We start from the raw sequence: 15,901 nt of genomic DNA, 5'->3' as shown, positions 1-15,901 counted from the left end.
TCCAGTGTCCAGCAGCCCCCAGGCCGCTCTGGCCGCTAGGTGGGGGATGAGCAGCCCTGGGTCCTTTGCACCGCAGTTTCCCCCGACTGGCTAGGGAGCGCAGACAGGCTCTTGCAGGGGCTCAACCCGCTGTGTCCACAGGTGACGGCAGAGGAGGCCAGGGAGCCCTGGGAAAGCAGCTACACCTTCTCGCTGACGCACTGCAGCCACACCACATGGTGAGGGCCCGGGGTGGCCTGGGGGGGACTGTTGGGGGCACGCGCTCGCTTGCGCGGCAGTTGGTTTGAGCCGTGGTCCCCCACAGGAACCGGCACTGCCGGCTGGTGCAGGAGGGCAAGGACTGCGCGCAGGGCCTGCGGCTGCGCCACCACTACATGCTGTGCGGGGCCTTGCTGCGCGTGTGGGGCCGCATCGCCGCCGTCATGGCCGACGTCACCAGCAGCAGCTACCTGCAGATCGTGCGCCTCAAGACCAAGGACAAGAAGAAGCAAGTCGGTGAGTCAAGGCACCAGCGGGCTGGGGGAGGTGGGCGGCCTCAGCCCCGCCCAGCAGGCCCTGATGCTCCAGCCCCGCTCCACCCCGCCCCCACAGGCATCAAGATCCCGGAGGTCTGCGTACGTCGGGTCCTGCAGGAGCTGCAGCTGATGGATGCCGACGTGAAGCGCAAGCAAGCGCGCACTCGGGGTCTCCTCGCGCCGCCTTCCACCCCACGCCCCCTTGCTTTGCCCTTCGGCCCCGGTGAGGTCCTGGACCTCACATATAGCCCGCCGGCCCAGGCCTTCCCCGCGCCCTCACCCTTCACCTTCCCGGCCCTGGGCCCCGGCCCCGGCGGCCAGCTGCTGGGCGCCCCCGACACCCCCGACGCCCCGGCTGACCCCGTGGCACTCCTACACCAGGGCTGCGAAATTAACTTCAAGGAGGTGCTGGAGGACATGCTTCGCTCCCTCAACGCCGCGCCACCCGCCGAGCCGCCCGGCCCTCTGGGCCCTCTGGGTGCAGGGGCTGCGGGCGCACCGGCAGGTGGAGCACCAGAGCGGCAGAGCGTCATCCAGTTCAGCCCCCCCTTTCCCAACTCCTAGGTCCAGGCATCCTTTCCGAACGAAACTTATTTATCCGTAATAGGCTCCCGTCTACACGGGGAAGAGGGTGGCTAGCCGAGCAGGGCCAGGACCCCAGCCGACTACTGAGAGGAGCAGGGCTAGGGGTCCCTCGTCCAGCCTCCCGAGGCCTCTATTGCAGTGCCTTCCCGCCCGGTGCCTGGGCAGATCCCCAAAATGCTGTCTGCCCTGGGGGGCCCTCCAGGGCCTTGCCTGGTGGGCAGTGGCCTAGTGCAGCCCCCACTCAGGATACTTGGGGGCCAGGCAGGGCCTAGAGTGGCGGCCCTTCTTCTCTGTGCCTCTATCCTCTACTGCCCCACTCCAGGCCTGGGTTGGGGCTCCCACCCCACCCACCTTAGAAGGCCCGGTCAGGCCTGTACCCCTGACATCCACAAAACTGGGTGGCCCCAAGAGCTGGAAACTCAGGAAACCCCAGGTGCTCAGGGCCCCACCGCTTCTGGGGGGCTCCAAGGGGCAGATCCCCTCTTAATATATGCAACCCCTCCCTGCTCTCTGTGCCCTAAATTATTGTCCAGCCACCTCTCGGGGGCCTGGAATCCCTGCAGAGCTGGTGGCTGGCCCCCTGATTTCTATGTGTATTTATAATTAATTCAAGTGTATATATGTAAAGAGATCTTTTTTTAAATATATGTGCCTTTTCACTACTTCCCAGGCTGTCTGCTGCTGCTATCTGCAGGGCAGCGGGGCGGGAGGTGGGGCAATGGTGGTGGGTGTGCCCTGCATGTTCCTTCCCAGTGGGGTGTGGGTGAGATCAGAGTGACTTCTGGCCCTCATCTCTGCCAGCTCATCTCACCCACGATGGCACCTGGCCTTGTGGATGCCTGGGGCTAGGCTAGGGGAAACCCCACCCCACTGGGCCCTTTGTCCAGTATGATCCTGGCATCCCCGCAGCAGGCCAGTTGCCTCTGAACTGACTATACCAAGCCCCTGGAGCCTTGGACCAGATACCCTGCTCCCTGCCCACTTGAGATGTGACCCGCCCACCCATCCCACCCCACCCCCATCCCACCCCTCCCCAGGCCCCTCTTGGTGATGCTGAGTCCTGTTCCTTAGAGCCCCTTGATCTGAACTGACTGCCATCTCTGCCTTGGTTTCTTCCCAGGTCTGCTCCAGATGGTGTTGGGTATGGCAGGCAGGGCAGCCCAGGGACAGGAGAGCCCAAGAGTTGGGCTCAGTCTGGAAGGCAGGACCGGATGCCCAGCTGTTCCTGGAAACTGGGGAGCATGCCCAGCCCATAGCCTGGAAGTTGGAGAGGGACTAGGGAGCAGTCAGGAGACCCTGCTATAAGCCGCCAAGGGTGGTGGAGGTGGCTCTTGACCCTCCATCCAGACCCAGCCAGTCCCCTCCCTCATAGGTCCCCCACTCCTGGGGGAAGGCTGCTGATCTTTCTGGCTGGTGGAGGCAGGAGAGGAGCCAGCTCAGCCATTCTACAGCTGTCTGCCCGCCCCCCACTCTCACAGGATGGCCCCTTTGAGCAGCAGGCAGGCTGTACCCACCCACAGCCCTTCCCGGGGAGTGGGGCTGCATCCACCAGGTAAAGCCCATGGGCAGGCCTGATGCCCGGACTCTGTGTCTTCATCACAAGGCCAGCATGGTGAGCAGGCCCTGCCAGGCATGGCTCGGTGCTCAAACCAGCTTGGCCTGATGCCCAGCCTGGGTGCAGCGGGCCTCCCAACAGCAGGGTCACCAGCCCAAGTCCCCTGATGTCCCCACACCTGGGTACACTGGAGGAGACCAAGGCTGAGAGCAGTAGCCAATGAAGAGGCATTATCTCCCCCAGCGGCTGGGCCGGGCTAGGCTGGGCTGAGGAGATTAGCAACCCCAGGCAGGACAGGTGGAGCCCTCTGAATCCTGAAGGAACTCCACCTCCCACTTGCCCCCACCCCCCTCAGCCTAGGGAGTTGATGACACCTGCCCCTGAGCCCTGGGTTAGCAAAAGCCAGGAGCAAGCCAATCTGTGTTGTACATTTTATTCCCACAAGGCAGCCAGAGGTGGGGTTGCCAAGCCGCAGCCAGGCCAAGGGACCTTCCTCCGGAAGGAGTGCACGCCAGGTTCTCAGGTCTGCCCCACCAGGGGCTGGTTTTCAGACAGACCGTCATAGGCACCGGGGGAAGGCTTCTCGGAACACAGGCAACAGGCTTGGGTAGGGGCAGCACCTTGTGGAGCTAGAGGTAGCACGGCAGGTCCTTCTCTATCACCTGCGGGGGAGAAGGGGGTGAGGGATGCCTTTTCCCGAGTCCCCCCAGCGGGCTCCCCAGACAGGCACCTACCAGGGGCTCTTCCATGGGACCATACCGCTTCACCACACAGCCGTTCTTGTCAATGAGGAACTGCAAGGAGGCCACCGTGGGGCTGAAGTGAGCCAGTGGCCCCTACCTGCCGTCCCCATGGCTCTGGACTCTCAAAGCAGTACATCTGTGGCTGGTGGCTGTGTCTGTCCACCCCGCCAGGGCCCCTAACCCCCTTACCTTGGTGAAGTTCCATTTGATGGCGCTACAAAAGAAGCATGAGGTTGTGAGGAATCCCCTGGCAGTTGCAGATCCCCTCTCCACTGCCCTGGGGAAGCCATCCTGTCCTCCCCTGTCCCCCAACCCCCAACTCACTTTCCCAGCATGCCTCTCCCCTTGGGCTGGACTTTCATCCATTTCCACAGAGGGTGGGCGTCGTCCCCATTTACACAGATCTTGCTGAACAAATCGAATTTGACGTTATAGCCAGCGGCGAACTCTTTGATCTCTGCATTACTCCCTGGCTCCTGTGTAGACCCGGGTTGGGAGGAGGGGGTGAGTGGGGAGAGGCCTATACCCACTTCAGTCCCCGCTTCCACAGACAGCTCTTCTCCCCAGCCCGCACAAAGGGACACACAGGGACACCCAGGGCCAGCCACGACGCACCTGCCTCCCAAACTGGTTGCAAGGGAAGGCCAGGATCCGTAAACCACACTCGGCGTATCGGGCGTGCAGGTCGACCAGCTGAGTGTAGTTTACGTCAGTCTTGCCTCATTGCGAGGCCACATTGGTGACGATGCACACGTGGCCCCTGGAGACGGGATGAGGCGGTCAGGTCAGGGCCACGACCTTACCCTCGCCGCCCCCACCAAATGGGCAAGGACCCACCGGTACTTGTCCAGGTTAACCATGCGCCCGTCGATGTCCTTGGCTGAAAATTCGTGCATGGAGCGAGCACAGCGCCAGTCGTCGCGGGACGCGCACTACAAGGCAAGGACTGGCTGAGCGGCCGACTGACCTCGGGGCGTGGCGCCCGCAGCCGTTCGGCCCACTCACCCAGCCTAGGGTACCTAAGGGAGAAAAACCCGGGCCCTGGGACTAAGCAAAATATGAGGCTCCTCCTCAAAGGCTCCCCTGTACAACACGGCGCATTGGGCCGGAGTCATTGAGACCTAGGGAAGCTCGGAACCCTGCCAGGTGCCCCACCGGATGGGGGAGGCCGCTGGGTGTGGGGGCCTCCGTGCGCACCGGGTCTTGGGATTCGGTGGCGCAGCCGCTCTCCCCGGCCGGGGGTCCCGCCAGCCCAGGGCTCTCAGGAGCTGGCCTCCTCCGCCGGGGGCGCGCCCTCCTGCGACGGCATATCCGAGCCCTCCTCCTTCGGGGGGCTCGGCGCCGTCGCCCGGCCGGCAAGCGGCGCCGCTGCCCTCGACGGCCCGGGGAGCAGGCGGCTGCGCGGCCCATGCCCGCAGGTCTCTGACTGAACTTGTGCCCACCGAGCGCCGGGCCCCGGGGACAAAGGGCCGGTAGCCAAGGGCGCCAGGCCGCTCCTCTGTGACGCCACCGCAAGGGGCCCCGGGGCGCGCAGGGCTGGGGAGGGGCAGTGACGACCCGCGGCGCGTGATCCCGGATTTCCACCCCTTCGGCCGCCCCCGCTCTCCAGGCCGCAGTCGGGGAGCCAGAAACCGACGGCGCCACCCTCAGCTGCCCCGATACAGGAGCCTGTGCGCGTCAGGGGCTTCAAACCGTGGGTTCCGACCGCCCAGCCCTGTCCCCGGCCCCCCGGACGCCGCCTCGGTCCCTGACCCAGACTCGGACCGTGACCCCACCCCCCACCCCCCCCCGCGCTCTAGCCCCGGTCCGAATGGCCGCGGAGTGGGGGGGCGACCGGCGCCCCCCGCCCAAGGTCGCCAGAAGGCAGGTCGCGCGCCCGCCCAACGGCCCACTGGCCGGCCGGCCGGCGGCGCCGCACTCACCATGGTGCTGGCCAGGCCCGGCGCAGCCAGAGCCCCGCAGAGTAGCGCTGGCTTGAGCAGGCGGTACAGACGGCTAAAGCTCATCTCGGCGGTGGGGGGCTCGGGAAAGCAGCGCTCCTCCCCTCGCCGAACCGACCAATGGACGCGCGCCGGCGGGCCTCACCTCCCCGCCCTACGCCACGCCCAGCAACACTCTCACTGGTTGGATGCTCAGGCGTCGCAGACGCGTGCCCACACAAGCCAATGGGAGGCCGGAGTGAGGCTGGCGGGGCGGGGCCTGGGCCGGGCTGCGGTTTTTTTCGCTGTATGTGACTGCGCATGCTTATGCGCAGGCGGGCGGGCGGGTCTACGCGGGCGGTGCGTAGATGGGTTGCGGACAGTTATCCGCACTGAAGGATGCCCGACAACTTGAGATACTACTGGAAGCCCGTGGCAGCGGATCGGGGTGGTGGGGGGAAAGGTTGGCTCGAACTTTCAGAAAACATGCCTCAGCTTACTGAAAACGTATTTGTTTCTTTGAAATGTAAATAAAACCACGCTGGGCGTCGGACTACCCCCACTCGGGCTGCGGTGTCGCTACGAGGGCCTGGAGGTCACCGGCGGCGATAGGCCCGGATGGCGGTGGCGCTGCCGCAGGGATGCGCCATGAGCGCACGGCTGAAGGTTGCCGCCCTTGGACAGTGCAGGCTTAGTCGTTTATATAAGTGACACGTGAGCCCTGGGGGGGAAGGGAAGCTCGGGCAGTTACATTGTGGTCCCGCCCCCTTCTCTGAGTGGACTGGCAGGTGTGTGCTTAGAAAGGAAAACACCAGAGAGATTTTTTGTCACTTCCAACGTGACACAGCACGAGTGCACGCGGTAGGGGACAGAGCGCCCGCTGATCTGGCTCCTGGAGCATTTCCCCTCGAGGCTCAGGCGTTGGGCCACCGGCCAGAGAGCAGGCCCATCCCATTCTCGGGACCTGAGTCACGGAATTCCACAGCCCGCCTGGCTGCCCCCCACCCTCAGCCGCGGAAGGACGTTGACCTGCGGCCTGAGGGTGGTTTCAGCTTGTGCTGTTGGTCAGTTTCTCTCTTCTTGGATCCTCCCCCGTGGACGTTTCTGCAGAGGTCTTGGGGGCAGGACTTTTGGGGCTGGGATCATTTGGGGGAACGCCCCCACACACACATACACACACTTCCTGCAACCTAGGCCTGCCCCAGGGGTCTTAGTAGGCCGCATTTGGTGGCAAAGGGGACAGGATCCCTGGGGCCAGGTTGCCACACTCCTGTCTTGCACAACAGCCTTCATGTACTTATGCCTCTCAGCCTGATCAACCAGAGCCGGTGAGTTCTGAAGTCACAACGAGCTGGAGCCCTCATTGTCTCAGCTTGGCTATCTCACTTCTCAGGAAATGCCCCCTCACTTCCGCCGGGGGTGGGGGGCGGGCAGCACTGGGTGTCATCGCCCACACCAGCCAGTCTGAGTGGCCCTTAGAACGACACAGCTGTTCCTAGTTTCCCTTATGGTGGGATCTGTAACTTTGTCATGAAGATGGCCACCCTCTGACTGGTTACTTGAGGGTTTCCAGGAAAATAGCTTAGGATGACTCCCCCTCCCTGTGGAGCCCACTGCAGGGGAGACATGGGCAAGGTCTCACCCCATTCCTGACTTCATACTAGTTACAGTGAGAGCACAGGGGGCAGGACGAGCTGCTGGCTGTGGTTCCACTGGCTCTGGGAGGGCTTTGTGCCTGGGGATTCACTGCTTTTCCAAACATTCCTCCCCTTACAGAGGAGGCAGTGGAATCCTGGGGAAGCCCCAGCCAGACTCCAGGAAGGCTCCCCTGGTGGTGGCCTTTGAGTTTAAAATTCACATGACATAAAATTCACCATTTTCACCAAAGCATACAGTGATTTTTAGAATATTCACAATGTTGTGGGACCATCACCACTACGCAATTCCAGAACATTCTTATCACCCCAAAATAAACTCCATCCCCGTTTGTAGTCACCCACCCCAACCCCTGGCCCCCACCATCTATTTCCTCACCCCGTTCAAACTCCTGTGAGTGGAATTAGACAGCACTTCTTTGCTTTCTATGTCACTTATGTCATTCGAAAAGAAACCCTGTCCCCATTACCAGTCTCCTCCATCTCCTTACCTCAGCCCCTGACAACCATGAATCTACTCTGTGTGGATTTGCCTGTCCTGGACTGTTCACATCAATGGAGTCATATACTGGTGGCCTCTTGTGTGAGGCTTCTCTCTATGAGCATCATGTTTTCAAGGTTCATCCACATTATAGTGTGTGTCAGTGCTGCTTTTCATGGCTGAGTAATATCCTATGATATGAATGGACTATATTGTGTTTACCCATGTATCCATTAATGAGTATTGTGCTGTTGTACCATTTGGCTTTGTGATGCTGTACAAGACTTTTTGCATGGGCTTGTGTTTTCATTTCTCCTGGGCATGCACCATGGAGTGGAATTGCTGGCTCACATGGTCACTTTAGGTGTTAAAAGGAGCTGCCAGGTTTCCCCACAGCTGCTGCTGGATTTCACATCCCTGGCCAGGAGTGTGGGGGTGGTGGCCTGATTTCTGGCCCCTGGGCTCTGCCAATTGGCAGAGCTGCATGGTGGCGGGTTCCCAGGAGAAAGTTGCAACTCCATGTCCCATTGCTGAGGTCATGCAGTCACAGGCAGAATTCTGATTCATGGGCGATGGGGTGGGGCCCACCTGCTTCTGTGAGCCCATTCTCCCCTCTTCCCTGCCCCAAGGAATAGCTGCTGCTGCTGCTAAGTCACTTCAGTCGTGTCCGACTCTGTGTGACCCCATAGACAGCAGCCCACCAGGCTCCCCCGTCCCTGGGATTCTCCAGGCAAGAATACTAGAGTGGGTTGCCATTTCCTTCTCCAATGCATGAAAGTGAAAAGTGAAAGTGAAGTCGTTCAGTCGTGTCTGACCCTCAGCGACCCCATGGACTGCAGCCTACCAGGCTCCTCCGTCCATAGGATTTTCCAGGCAAGAGTACTGGAGTGGGGTCCCATTGCCTTCTCCCCAAGGAACAGCAAGGTCACCTAACATCCCCTGCCACCCACACCTGGGCCTTCCCCGGCTAACCTCTAGGCTGCCCTCGGGAACCTCCAGCAGTTCTGCCCCCTCCCCCACTCAGATTTGCCCATCACCTAGCCAGACACTCTTTCTCCTGTCTTAAAACTCACTCTAGGACATCCCTGGTGGCTCAGTGGTTAAGAATCCACCCGCCAATGGAGGAGACATGGGTTCAATCCCTGGTCCAGGAAGATCTAACATGCTGGAGTAAGCCTGTGAGTCACAACTACTGAGTCCAGGCACCCTAGAGCCTGTGCTCTGCAACAAGAGAAGCCACTGCAATGAGAAGCTTGTGCACCACAACTAGAGAGTAGCCTCCACTTGCCACAACTAGAGAAAGCCTGTGCTCAGCAGCTAATACCCAATGCAGCCAAAAATAAATAAAACCGACTCTAGACTGCCTCTCTTTCTCCCCCGGTCATCCACATCTCCAATTTCTTTCCTCCCATAAAGAAAGTCCCCCTCCCTGGATCTGCCCTCTGTGGTCACAAACAGTGGCCCCTGGGCCAGTCCCCTTCTCAGTCTGCAGACCTGCTTTGACAGCTGCTCCATCCCCCCTCCTCCAGATACCTCCTTCACCTGGCTCCCTCTATTCTGTTTCAGGAACACTTAGGTAGTGCCAGCACCCTGCAGTCTTCAGCCAAGTACATATGCAGTGGGTGCTGTTCTTGCCCCTGTTCTACAAAGGGGGAGGGGGACATTGAGGCACAGAGAGGTTAAGTAATGTGCCCAGGTCACCCAGCCAGCACTGGAGCCCAGGTAGCCACATCTCTTTGCCTTCTGCCGTTTCCTTCCCCCTCCTCCCAGCTTCAGGGCTCAGGCCTGACTTCTGACGTGCTCCGTGACCTCATCAGACTCTCAACTCCAGTCTGCACTGTGAGCCCACAACACCCACATCAGCCTCCACTCCAAGCTCATCCTGAGTTTCAGGCTTGTACCCTACTGTCCCCTGGATGTCTCCCCGTAGGGTCCCCCAGGAGTCCCAAGCTCACTATGTCCAAGATCTGCTCCTGATCTGCCTCCTACGCCTCCCCACCGAGGTCTGTTCTTCCTCCTCTGCTTGTCTCTGTGTCTTTCCACATCCTGTCCACCTACAGATCCTGTGAGCGCTGCCTTCCAGACACCCTGGACCTACCCACAGCTCACCCTTCACTTGAAGCCTCATCTATCTCTGGCCAGGATGGTCCTCCCTAGCCCACTCCTTGGTCTCCCTGTTTCTGCCCTGTGGAGATGCTGAAAATGGCTGCAAACACAAACTTCTCAAACCCAACCAGCAAGGGCTCCCAAGATCTGCCCCACCTGACCTTCTGACCCACAGGCCTCCTTGCTGCCAACACACTAGGCCTCAGGGCCTTTGCACACGCTGTACCCTCCACCTGATACACTTTCCTCGACATCCCCAGGGCTTCTACCCTCTCACCCTTTGGATTTTTGTTGGAACCTTCCCTGACCACATTTGAGAGTGCTCTATTTTTTTTTCCACAACACTGTCTCCTTCTAACACACTGTATCATTCACTTATGTCTACTGTTTCTGTCCTGTCTCTCCCTGGCATGTAAGGATGCTTGGTCTGTTTTGTTCCCCGTCCCTTTGGCTCATTAAATATTGAATCATTGAATTAATATATTACTGAATGAGAAGTTACTGACACAAGTAAGCTGGGCTTAGCAGGCCTGAGCAAACCTCCTGAACGAACTCGGAGGGGAAGGGCCGATGCAGAGGTTGTGCACTCTTGGGGTATCCAAACAGGGGCTGGGCTGGGCCTCAGGGGACAGGAAAGGGGGAGAAGAGAGATGGGTGCATTTCATAAGCACCAGGAACTATACCAAGCTCCTCCCAAGTACGAGCATCTCTTTAGATCCTCTAAAATGGGGGACACTTTATTCTTTCCGTTATAAAACGGAAAACCGAGGCTCCTCTCACACCTCCTCCGACTCTCCAGATTCTAAACACTGTCCAGACTGAAGTTGAGCAAAAACCACCACTCCCGAGAGGGCTTGCGGTCAAAGCATCGCGAGAACTTCCGAGGGGCGGGTGGGCGGTGCTGTTTGAAAAGCTGCTCGCGCAACCAACAGCCGCTTTAGTAAGGCTGGGGCTGCCCTTGGCAGTGCCGCTCCCGAAGGTCGCTGTATTCAGGCGTTCGCCTGCGACAGCCGTGCCCGGGTAGACGACGTGTTGGGGGCCTGATCAGGACTCGGAGTAGGCACAGTGGGCGCGGGTCGTACCGGTCGCAGGCGCAGTGTGTGAGAGCGGCGGCAGTCATGGACGACGAAGAGGAGACATACCGGCTGTGGAAGATCCGCAAGACCATCATGCAGGTGAGCCGCGCGGGGGCCGCCCTCCTTGGAGAACGCGGTGAGGGCGGGCCTGGCTGCGCCAGACGAACTGGGCACGCGGCGGCCGAGGCGTGAACGGCGGGTGCAGGGCCCACTGATGGTGACCAGCCTCTCCATCCGGGGCCGCGCGGCTGGAGCGGAGGAGTCGAGCCCCAGAGCCCCCCGAGAAGGGGTCAGGATCTCGCTCGAGCTGGAGGGAGGGAAGGCGGGACACGCTGGGCCGCCGTGTATTTGTGTTCCTGGAAGGTTGTGGTGTTACAGCCCCTGATCCTTGAAGTTCTTAATCAGTAAGAATTGATAAAAGGCCAGACTAGAAGTTCAGGCAAGGCTTTGTTGGAGCTTATGCTGCAGCAGGAGGGAGCGAAAACAACAGGCGCCCTTCTTAGCTCGTCTTGAATGGGGTGAGGGTGGGCGCGGGTCCAGGGGTCATGCCAGAGTGATGACTTGGGTGGTCTGCCTACCCTCTGGGTGGTGCTGTGTGCAGGGATCACGCCTGGCACCCAGCTTTTGCTCCCGGCACCTCAGAAGTGGCAGTGGAGTTTTTTACTTTTTGTTGTCTATCATTTGCTCCAGCTGGGCCATTGCACAGTTATTTTTAGTCCCGCATAGTTTCTGGGTATTCTTTTGCTGGAGGAGATGTTTGTCCAAGTGCAGGCACTGCTGCAAAGGGTCTCAGCTCCCAGCCTGTCTTATCAGCACCACCTTAAGTGCATAACGCAGAATCCCGGGTTCTTGACGGTGGAAGGAACCCTGGGGCTGGTCTGACCCCTGTCTGGTGGTTACTTAGATGCCTTGCCCACCAACTCAGTCTCAGTGTCACAAAAGTCATACCAGCTTTTTCTGTATACCACATGCTTTAAGCCACCTTGTGAGAGGGGTCCAGTGTGATGCCTTGGGGACTTGATCAAGAGCACCCAGCCTCCTGGGAATTGTGTTGGAGCTAAGGCTGGGCTGTGACCTAGCCTCTCCAACACTTGGCAGAGCTACCCAAGACAGGGCTGGACGAGCTGCGCTTCTACCTGATGGTGTCCGGGCCGCGGGAGAGGAGACCCGGGTCTCTTAAGTGGAGACTCGGTGGGGGGGTGGGGGATGTGGGCAGGGCTGGGTGGCAGCTCCAACCTTCCTTTCTCTGTCCAGGTCCTCACCTAGTCTGTGTGCTCACAGAGCCCCAGTTTCTGAGCAGGACCTTGAACTCCTGGGCCTCACGCTTAGGCCTGGTTTCCCAGCCGACACCCTCCCGGCCTGCTGTACCTGTCAGACCTACATCCTGGGGCCTGGCTCTGGACTCAGCATCCCCGCTTGCATCCCAGGCCTTTCCCCAGTCTCCTCTGTGGTGGCCTCACCCACCGGAGCTCTGGCTGCTGTCCCATCTCCACTGTGCGATCACCTGCCCTTTCTCTCTGCAGCTGTGCCACGACCGTGGCTACCTGGTGACCCAGGATGAGCTGGACCAGACTCTGGAGGAGTTCAAGGCCCAATTTGGGGACAAGCCCAGTGAAGGGCGGCCGAGGCGCACGGACCTCACGGTACTGGTGGCCCACAACGACGACCCCACCGACCAGATGTTTGTCTTCTTCCCAGGTGAGGGCTGCTCAGGGCCAGCTCACAGCAGCCACCTGCTGTGCACCCCAGAGTCATGCACCCACCCTTATCCTTCTGTCCCCTGCCCTCCTTGCTGTGGGGACCCCTTCTCCAGCTTCCCTCTTCTCGATCACCCATCCATTCTCTCTGGGCCTAAAGATCACATTTCCAAATACAGTTTCATTCTGAGATTCTAGGGCCAGTACCCCAACAGAGGGACTTCGGGGGCAGAGTGGGTTAGTGGAATGGGAAGTGAGAGCAGCTTGCGGGGGTGGATGTACTGCACACAGACCGTGGGACTGCCTTAGGTGCTGACCTGCTGGGCTCCTAGGGTCCGGCTGTTCTGTGGTAGGCCCTGCGTGCTGCCAAGATCATGAGGACCCCCACTGCTGCAGCATGGAGATGGGTGGTCTGTGTCTGGCAGGACCATGCTTTCCGGGTCATCTCACCTCAGCTCAAACTCTGAGAACCCCAGCCCTTGTCTTATGAACTCCCAGACTAAACCACTTAATCCAGGGCTTCCCAAACCTCAGAGCCACTGAGTCCTGGGCAAGCCCAGACTCCCAGACCCCACTTCTAGAAGAGGTCCCCGAGGTCCAGGGCGCCTAGGGCACTGTCATCTCCCATGTGACCTGGAGGCAGCCAGCCCCTCCATTCTGGGAACCAGCGCCCAGTTCTTGCTTTGCACATGGGGAGGCTGAGGCCCGAGAGTGGGAGTGGCACCGCAGTGCCTTGGCAGAGCCAGGCTAGAACCTGGGTGCCCGATGGGAAGGGGCCCAGCAGCACAGACCAGCCTGTGCTCTGCCTGCAGAGGAGCCTAAGGTGGGCATCAAGACCATCAAGGTGTACTGTCAGCGCATGCAGGAGGAGAACATCACGCGTGCCCTCATTGTGGTGCAGCAGGGCATGACGCCCTCTGCCAAGCAGGTAAGCCTGCCCCACTGGGGTGGGATGGAGCCTGGCCAGCACCTCTGTCCCCAGGCCCAGGGACCGGCTGCCACACTAGCTCCCAGCAACCCTGGGAGCATCCTGACAGGTGCTCACCTTTCTTGATGTGAGACCAAGGCCTTATTACTGTGCTCAGAGCCTGGGCGGAGTTGGGTGGTGTTTCCCAGTTTATGATGCGAGATGTCTTTCTGAGCCACAAGGGTAAACCTTGCTCCATTTCCAGGGTGCCAGCTGCCCACGAGGAGGAGCTGGGTTGGGGCGGGCCTGGGGGCCACACAGGGGCAGGCAGCTGCCCCTGCTGCACTTGAGGGTTGATGTCTCTTCCAGTCCCTGGTTGACATGGCACCCAAGTACATCTTGGAGCAGTTTCTGCAGCAGGAGCTGCTCATCAACATCACAGAGCATGAGGTAGGGGTGCGGGAGCTCGGGTGGGATGAGATTGGAGACCCACCCCCCAGCCCCTCACCTTTTTAGGAACAGCAGACGTCCGGGGGCCCCCCAGTGTGGAAAGAAAGTAGGGCGATCCAGCCTTCAGTCAGGAGTTGGGGGGCGGGGTGCAGTTTCTATCTCTCCTGGAGCCCTGGCTCCCAGGATTGTGCCCTGTGGCCCATCTGCAGGGCAGGGTTGTAGGCTCCAGACACCACCCCCTCCCTCGCAGTGTGGAGTTAGGACTGGCGCAGACGCCTAGATCCCGAGCTGTACCCATCCCCTGGGGGCTCCCAGGGTCTGTCGTCCCATGGAGCCCGGGTTCTCTTCTCACAGCTGGTCCCGGAGCATGTGGTCATGACCAAGGAAGAGGTAACGGAACTGCTGGCCCGGTAGTATCCTTTCTGGCCCTTGACTGGGCCTAGCTCCTCTCCCCACCCTGCCTTTCACCCCGACCCCAGACCCCCAGTCAGTCCAGCAAGGCCTTTTCCCTGACCTACTACCCAGTAAACTCCGAGAGAACCAGCTGCCCAGGATCCAGGCAGGAGACCCTGTGGCGCGCTACTTTGGGATAAAGCGCGGACAGGTAAGAAGCCCTCCCAGGGTGGAACTAGAGCCAGGGCTTCTGGGCAGGGCGGAGGGAACCCAGGCTGCTACTCCTGCACTGCTCCAGCTCTGCTTCCTGCCCCTAGGTGGTGAAGATCATCCGGCCGAGCGAGACTGCGGGCAGGTACATCACCTACCGGCTGGTACAGTAGCTGCTTGTGGACAGACAGCTGGTGTCGGGCCACGCAATGGTGTTCATCCCACTCCTGTGAGCGCGCCACACCACTTCCCTCTCTGGAGGCAGCCCCAGTTCTGGCCTGGTTGTGCCCAGCTTCTGTGATGAACAGTCACAGATCACACGACTAACTGCCCGTTTTTCTGCCAGCATGTCCCCTGGGGGACAGAGAGATAGATGGTCGTGACCACCCCCTCACCCTACCCCACCCCCGCTGCTCCTGGCCAGGAGTGTGGGAGCTGGTTGCCTTAGGAAACTTGCCTCTGCTTCTCCTGGATCCTAAGGCACTTCGCCTTGGGCCTTGGATCTGCCGTTCCTGGGCTGAGAGTCCCTGCAGCCTCTCCTGGATGCCAAGCCGTGGCCCTGGATCCCAGCTGACGGTGCCTCTGGAGGGGCCAGGACACCTCAGGGTGGCCCGGCATCCTCTGGCCTCCCCTCGCTGTGTCCCCCACGGTGGCCCTGATGCTGCCTGTCCAGGGGCTCTGAGGACAGTAGCAGTGAGAAGAAAACTGGAATTGGTTGCTTTGGAATGCTGGGTGTCTTAAAGAATTAAAGCTATTTTGAGTCATAAGTTCACTCATCTGAAGACCAAGGCAAAACAACGCTGGGTTTGCTGTGAGCAGACTTGCTCAGGCTCTAGGCCACTCCACAGGGTCACTGCCCACTTCCCCTGGAGGAGGCAGGGGTGGGGCTCCAGCACACCCTCTAGCTTTGCTTCTTGGTGCTCTTCCATAGAAGTTGGGGGTCAGACCACCTAGTTTTCCTCTATACTAACTTCAGAGGCCTCCCTCCCCAGGCTAAGTGCCACTGTTTGTATTTCTTATTAATAGCTTCTTTGACGTGCGATCTACATACCATACGGTTCACCCGTTTAAAGTTCGTGGTTCTGTGATTTTTAGTACATGCACAATTGTGCACCACAGTCAACTGTGGAACACTCCATCACTCTAAAAAAAAGCCCCATCCTGTTAGCAGTCACCCCAGCCCGACTACCACTAGCTCTGTCGATCGGCCTGTTCTGGACATTTCCCACCAGTGGAATCACACCCTGTGTGTCCTGTGTCTGCTTCTCTCCTGAGCATTGTGTTCTCAGGATCTGTCCACGTGGTAGCCGTGTCAGGGCTTCTCCTTTTCCTGGCTGAGGGACACTGTGTTTCTTCTTCAGTTGATGGACCCAGGTTGTTTCCATTATGAGTAGTGTTGCTGTGAGCATCCAGGTACACATTGCTGTGATTGTATTTATTTTTCTGGGTGTGGTGTGTACATTGGAGTAGAATTGGTCTTGCAGAAGCTCTGGTCACGCTTTGGAGAAGCTGTCAGACTGTCTTCCCTGTGGCTGCCCCATTTCTTGTTCCTGAGCCCCATAGAGAGGTCCCACTGTCTCCACCTCCTTGCCAGCACTGGTTCTATGGC

At 59.7% G+C, this 15,901-nt stretch overlaps 3 protein-coding genes across 17 annotated transcripts in view; 2 read left to right on the top strand and 1 right to left on the bottom strand.

The window, feature by feature from the left end:
* The window catches only part of SBNO2 (strawberry notch homolog 2), a 42,251-nt gene extending 40,489 nt beyond the window's left edge, over window positions 1-1,762 (top strand). For all 12 annotated transcript variants that reach the window (XM_024994145.2, XM_010807238.4, XM_059888112.1 and 9 more), the window contains 3 exons: window positions 142-218; window positions 305-495; window positions 592-1,762. In XM_024994145.2, the coding sequence (XP_024849913.1) occupies window positions 142-218; window positions 305-495; window positions 592-1,079 (756 nt within the window). In that variant the 3' untranslated portion in view covers window positions 1,080-1,762. The remainder of the gene's footprint in view (window positions 1-141; window positions 219-304; window positions 496-591) is intronic.
* A 1,310-nt stretch (window positions 1,763-3,072) lies between these two features.
* GPX4 (glutathione peroxidase 4) lies at window positions 3,073-5,520 on the bottom strand. Of its 3 annotated transcripts, none has more exons than NM_174770.4 (7): window positions 5,321-5,520; window positions 4,236-4,330; window positions 4,014-4,158; window positions 3,723-3,874; window positions 3,588-3,612; window positions 3,390-3,449; window positions 3,073-3,317 (listed from the first exon to the last, which is right to left on the bottom strand). In NM_174770.4, exons 1-7 carry the CDS (start codon window positions 5,402-5,404, stop codon window positions 3,285-3,287), a joined length of 594 nt encoding a protein of 197 aa, NP_777195.1. In that variant the 5' UTR covers window positions 5,405-5,520; the 3' UTR covers window positions 3,073-3,284. The 3 variants fall into 3 exon arrangements, with proteins under 3 accessions (NP_777195.1, NP_001333360.1, NP_001333359.1); NM_001346431.1 differs by lacking the exon at window positions 5,321-5,520 and adding an exon at window positions 4,554-4,866; NM_001346430.1 differs by lacking the exon at window positions 5,321-5,520 and adding an exon at window positions 4,596-4,866.
* A 5,068-nt stretch (window positions 5,521-10,588) lies between these two features.
* Window positions 10,589-15,059, top strand: POLR2E (RNA polymerase II, I and III subunit E). 2 transcript variants are annotated; one of them, NM_001038093.2, is given in 7 exon segments: window positions 10,606-10,734; window positions 12,159-12,333; window positions 13,145-13,260; window positions 13,609-13,689; window positions 14,044-14,102; window positions 14,215-14,293; window positions 14,400-15,059. In NM_001038093.2, coding segments are annotated over 7 exon segments (633 nt in total). In that variant the 5' UTR covers window positions 10,606-10,677; the 3' UTR covers window positions 14,466-15,059.
* The last annotated feature ends 842 nt before the right edge of the window (window positions 15,060-15,901 follow it).

The sequence above is a fragment of the Bos taurus genome, chromosome 7, assembly GCF_002263795.3.
Source record: "Bos taurus isolate L1 Dominette 01449 registration number 42190680 breed Hereford chromosome 7, ARS-UCD2.0, whole genome shotgun sequence".
Taxonomy (NCBI): domain Eukaryota; kingdom Metazoa; phylum Chordata; class Mammalia; order Artiodactyla; family Bovidae; genus Bos; species Bos taurus.
The sequence above is the reverse complement of the archived record's forward strand: the minus strand, read 5'-3'. Positions and strand labels throughout refer to the sequence as shown.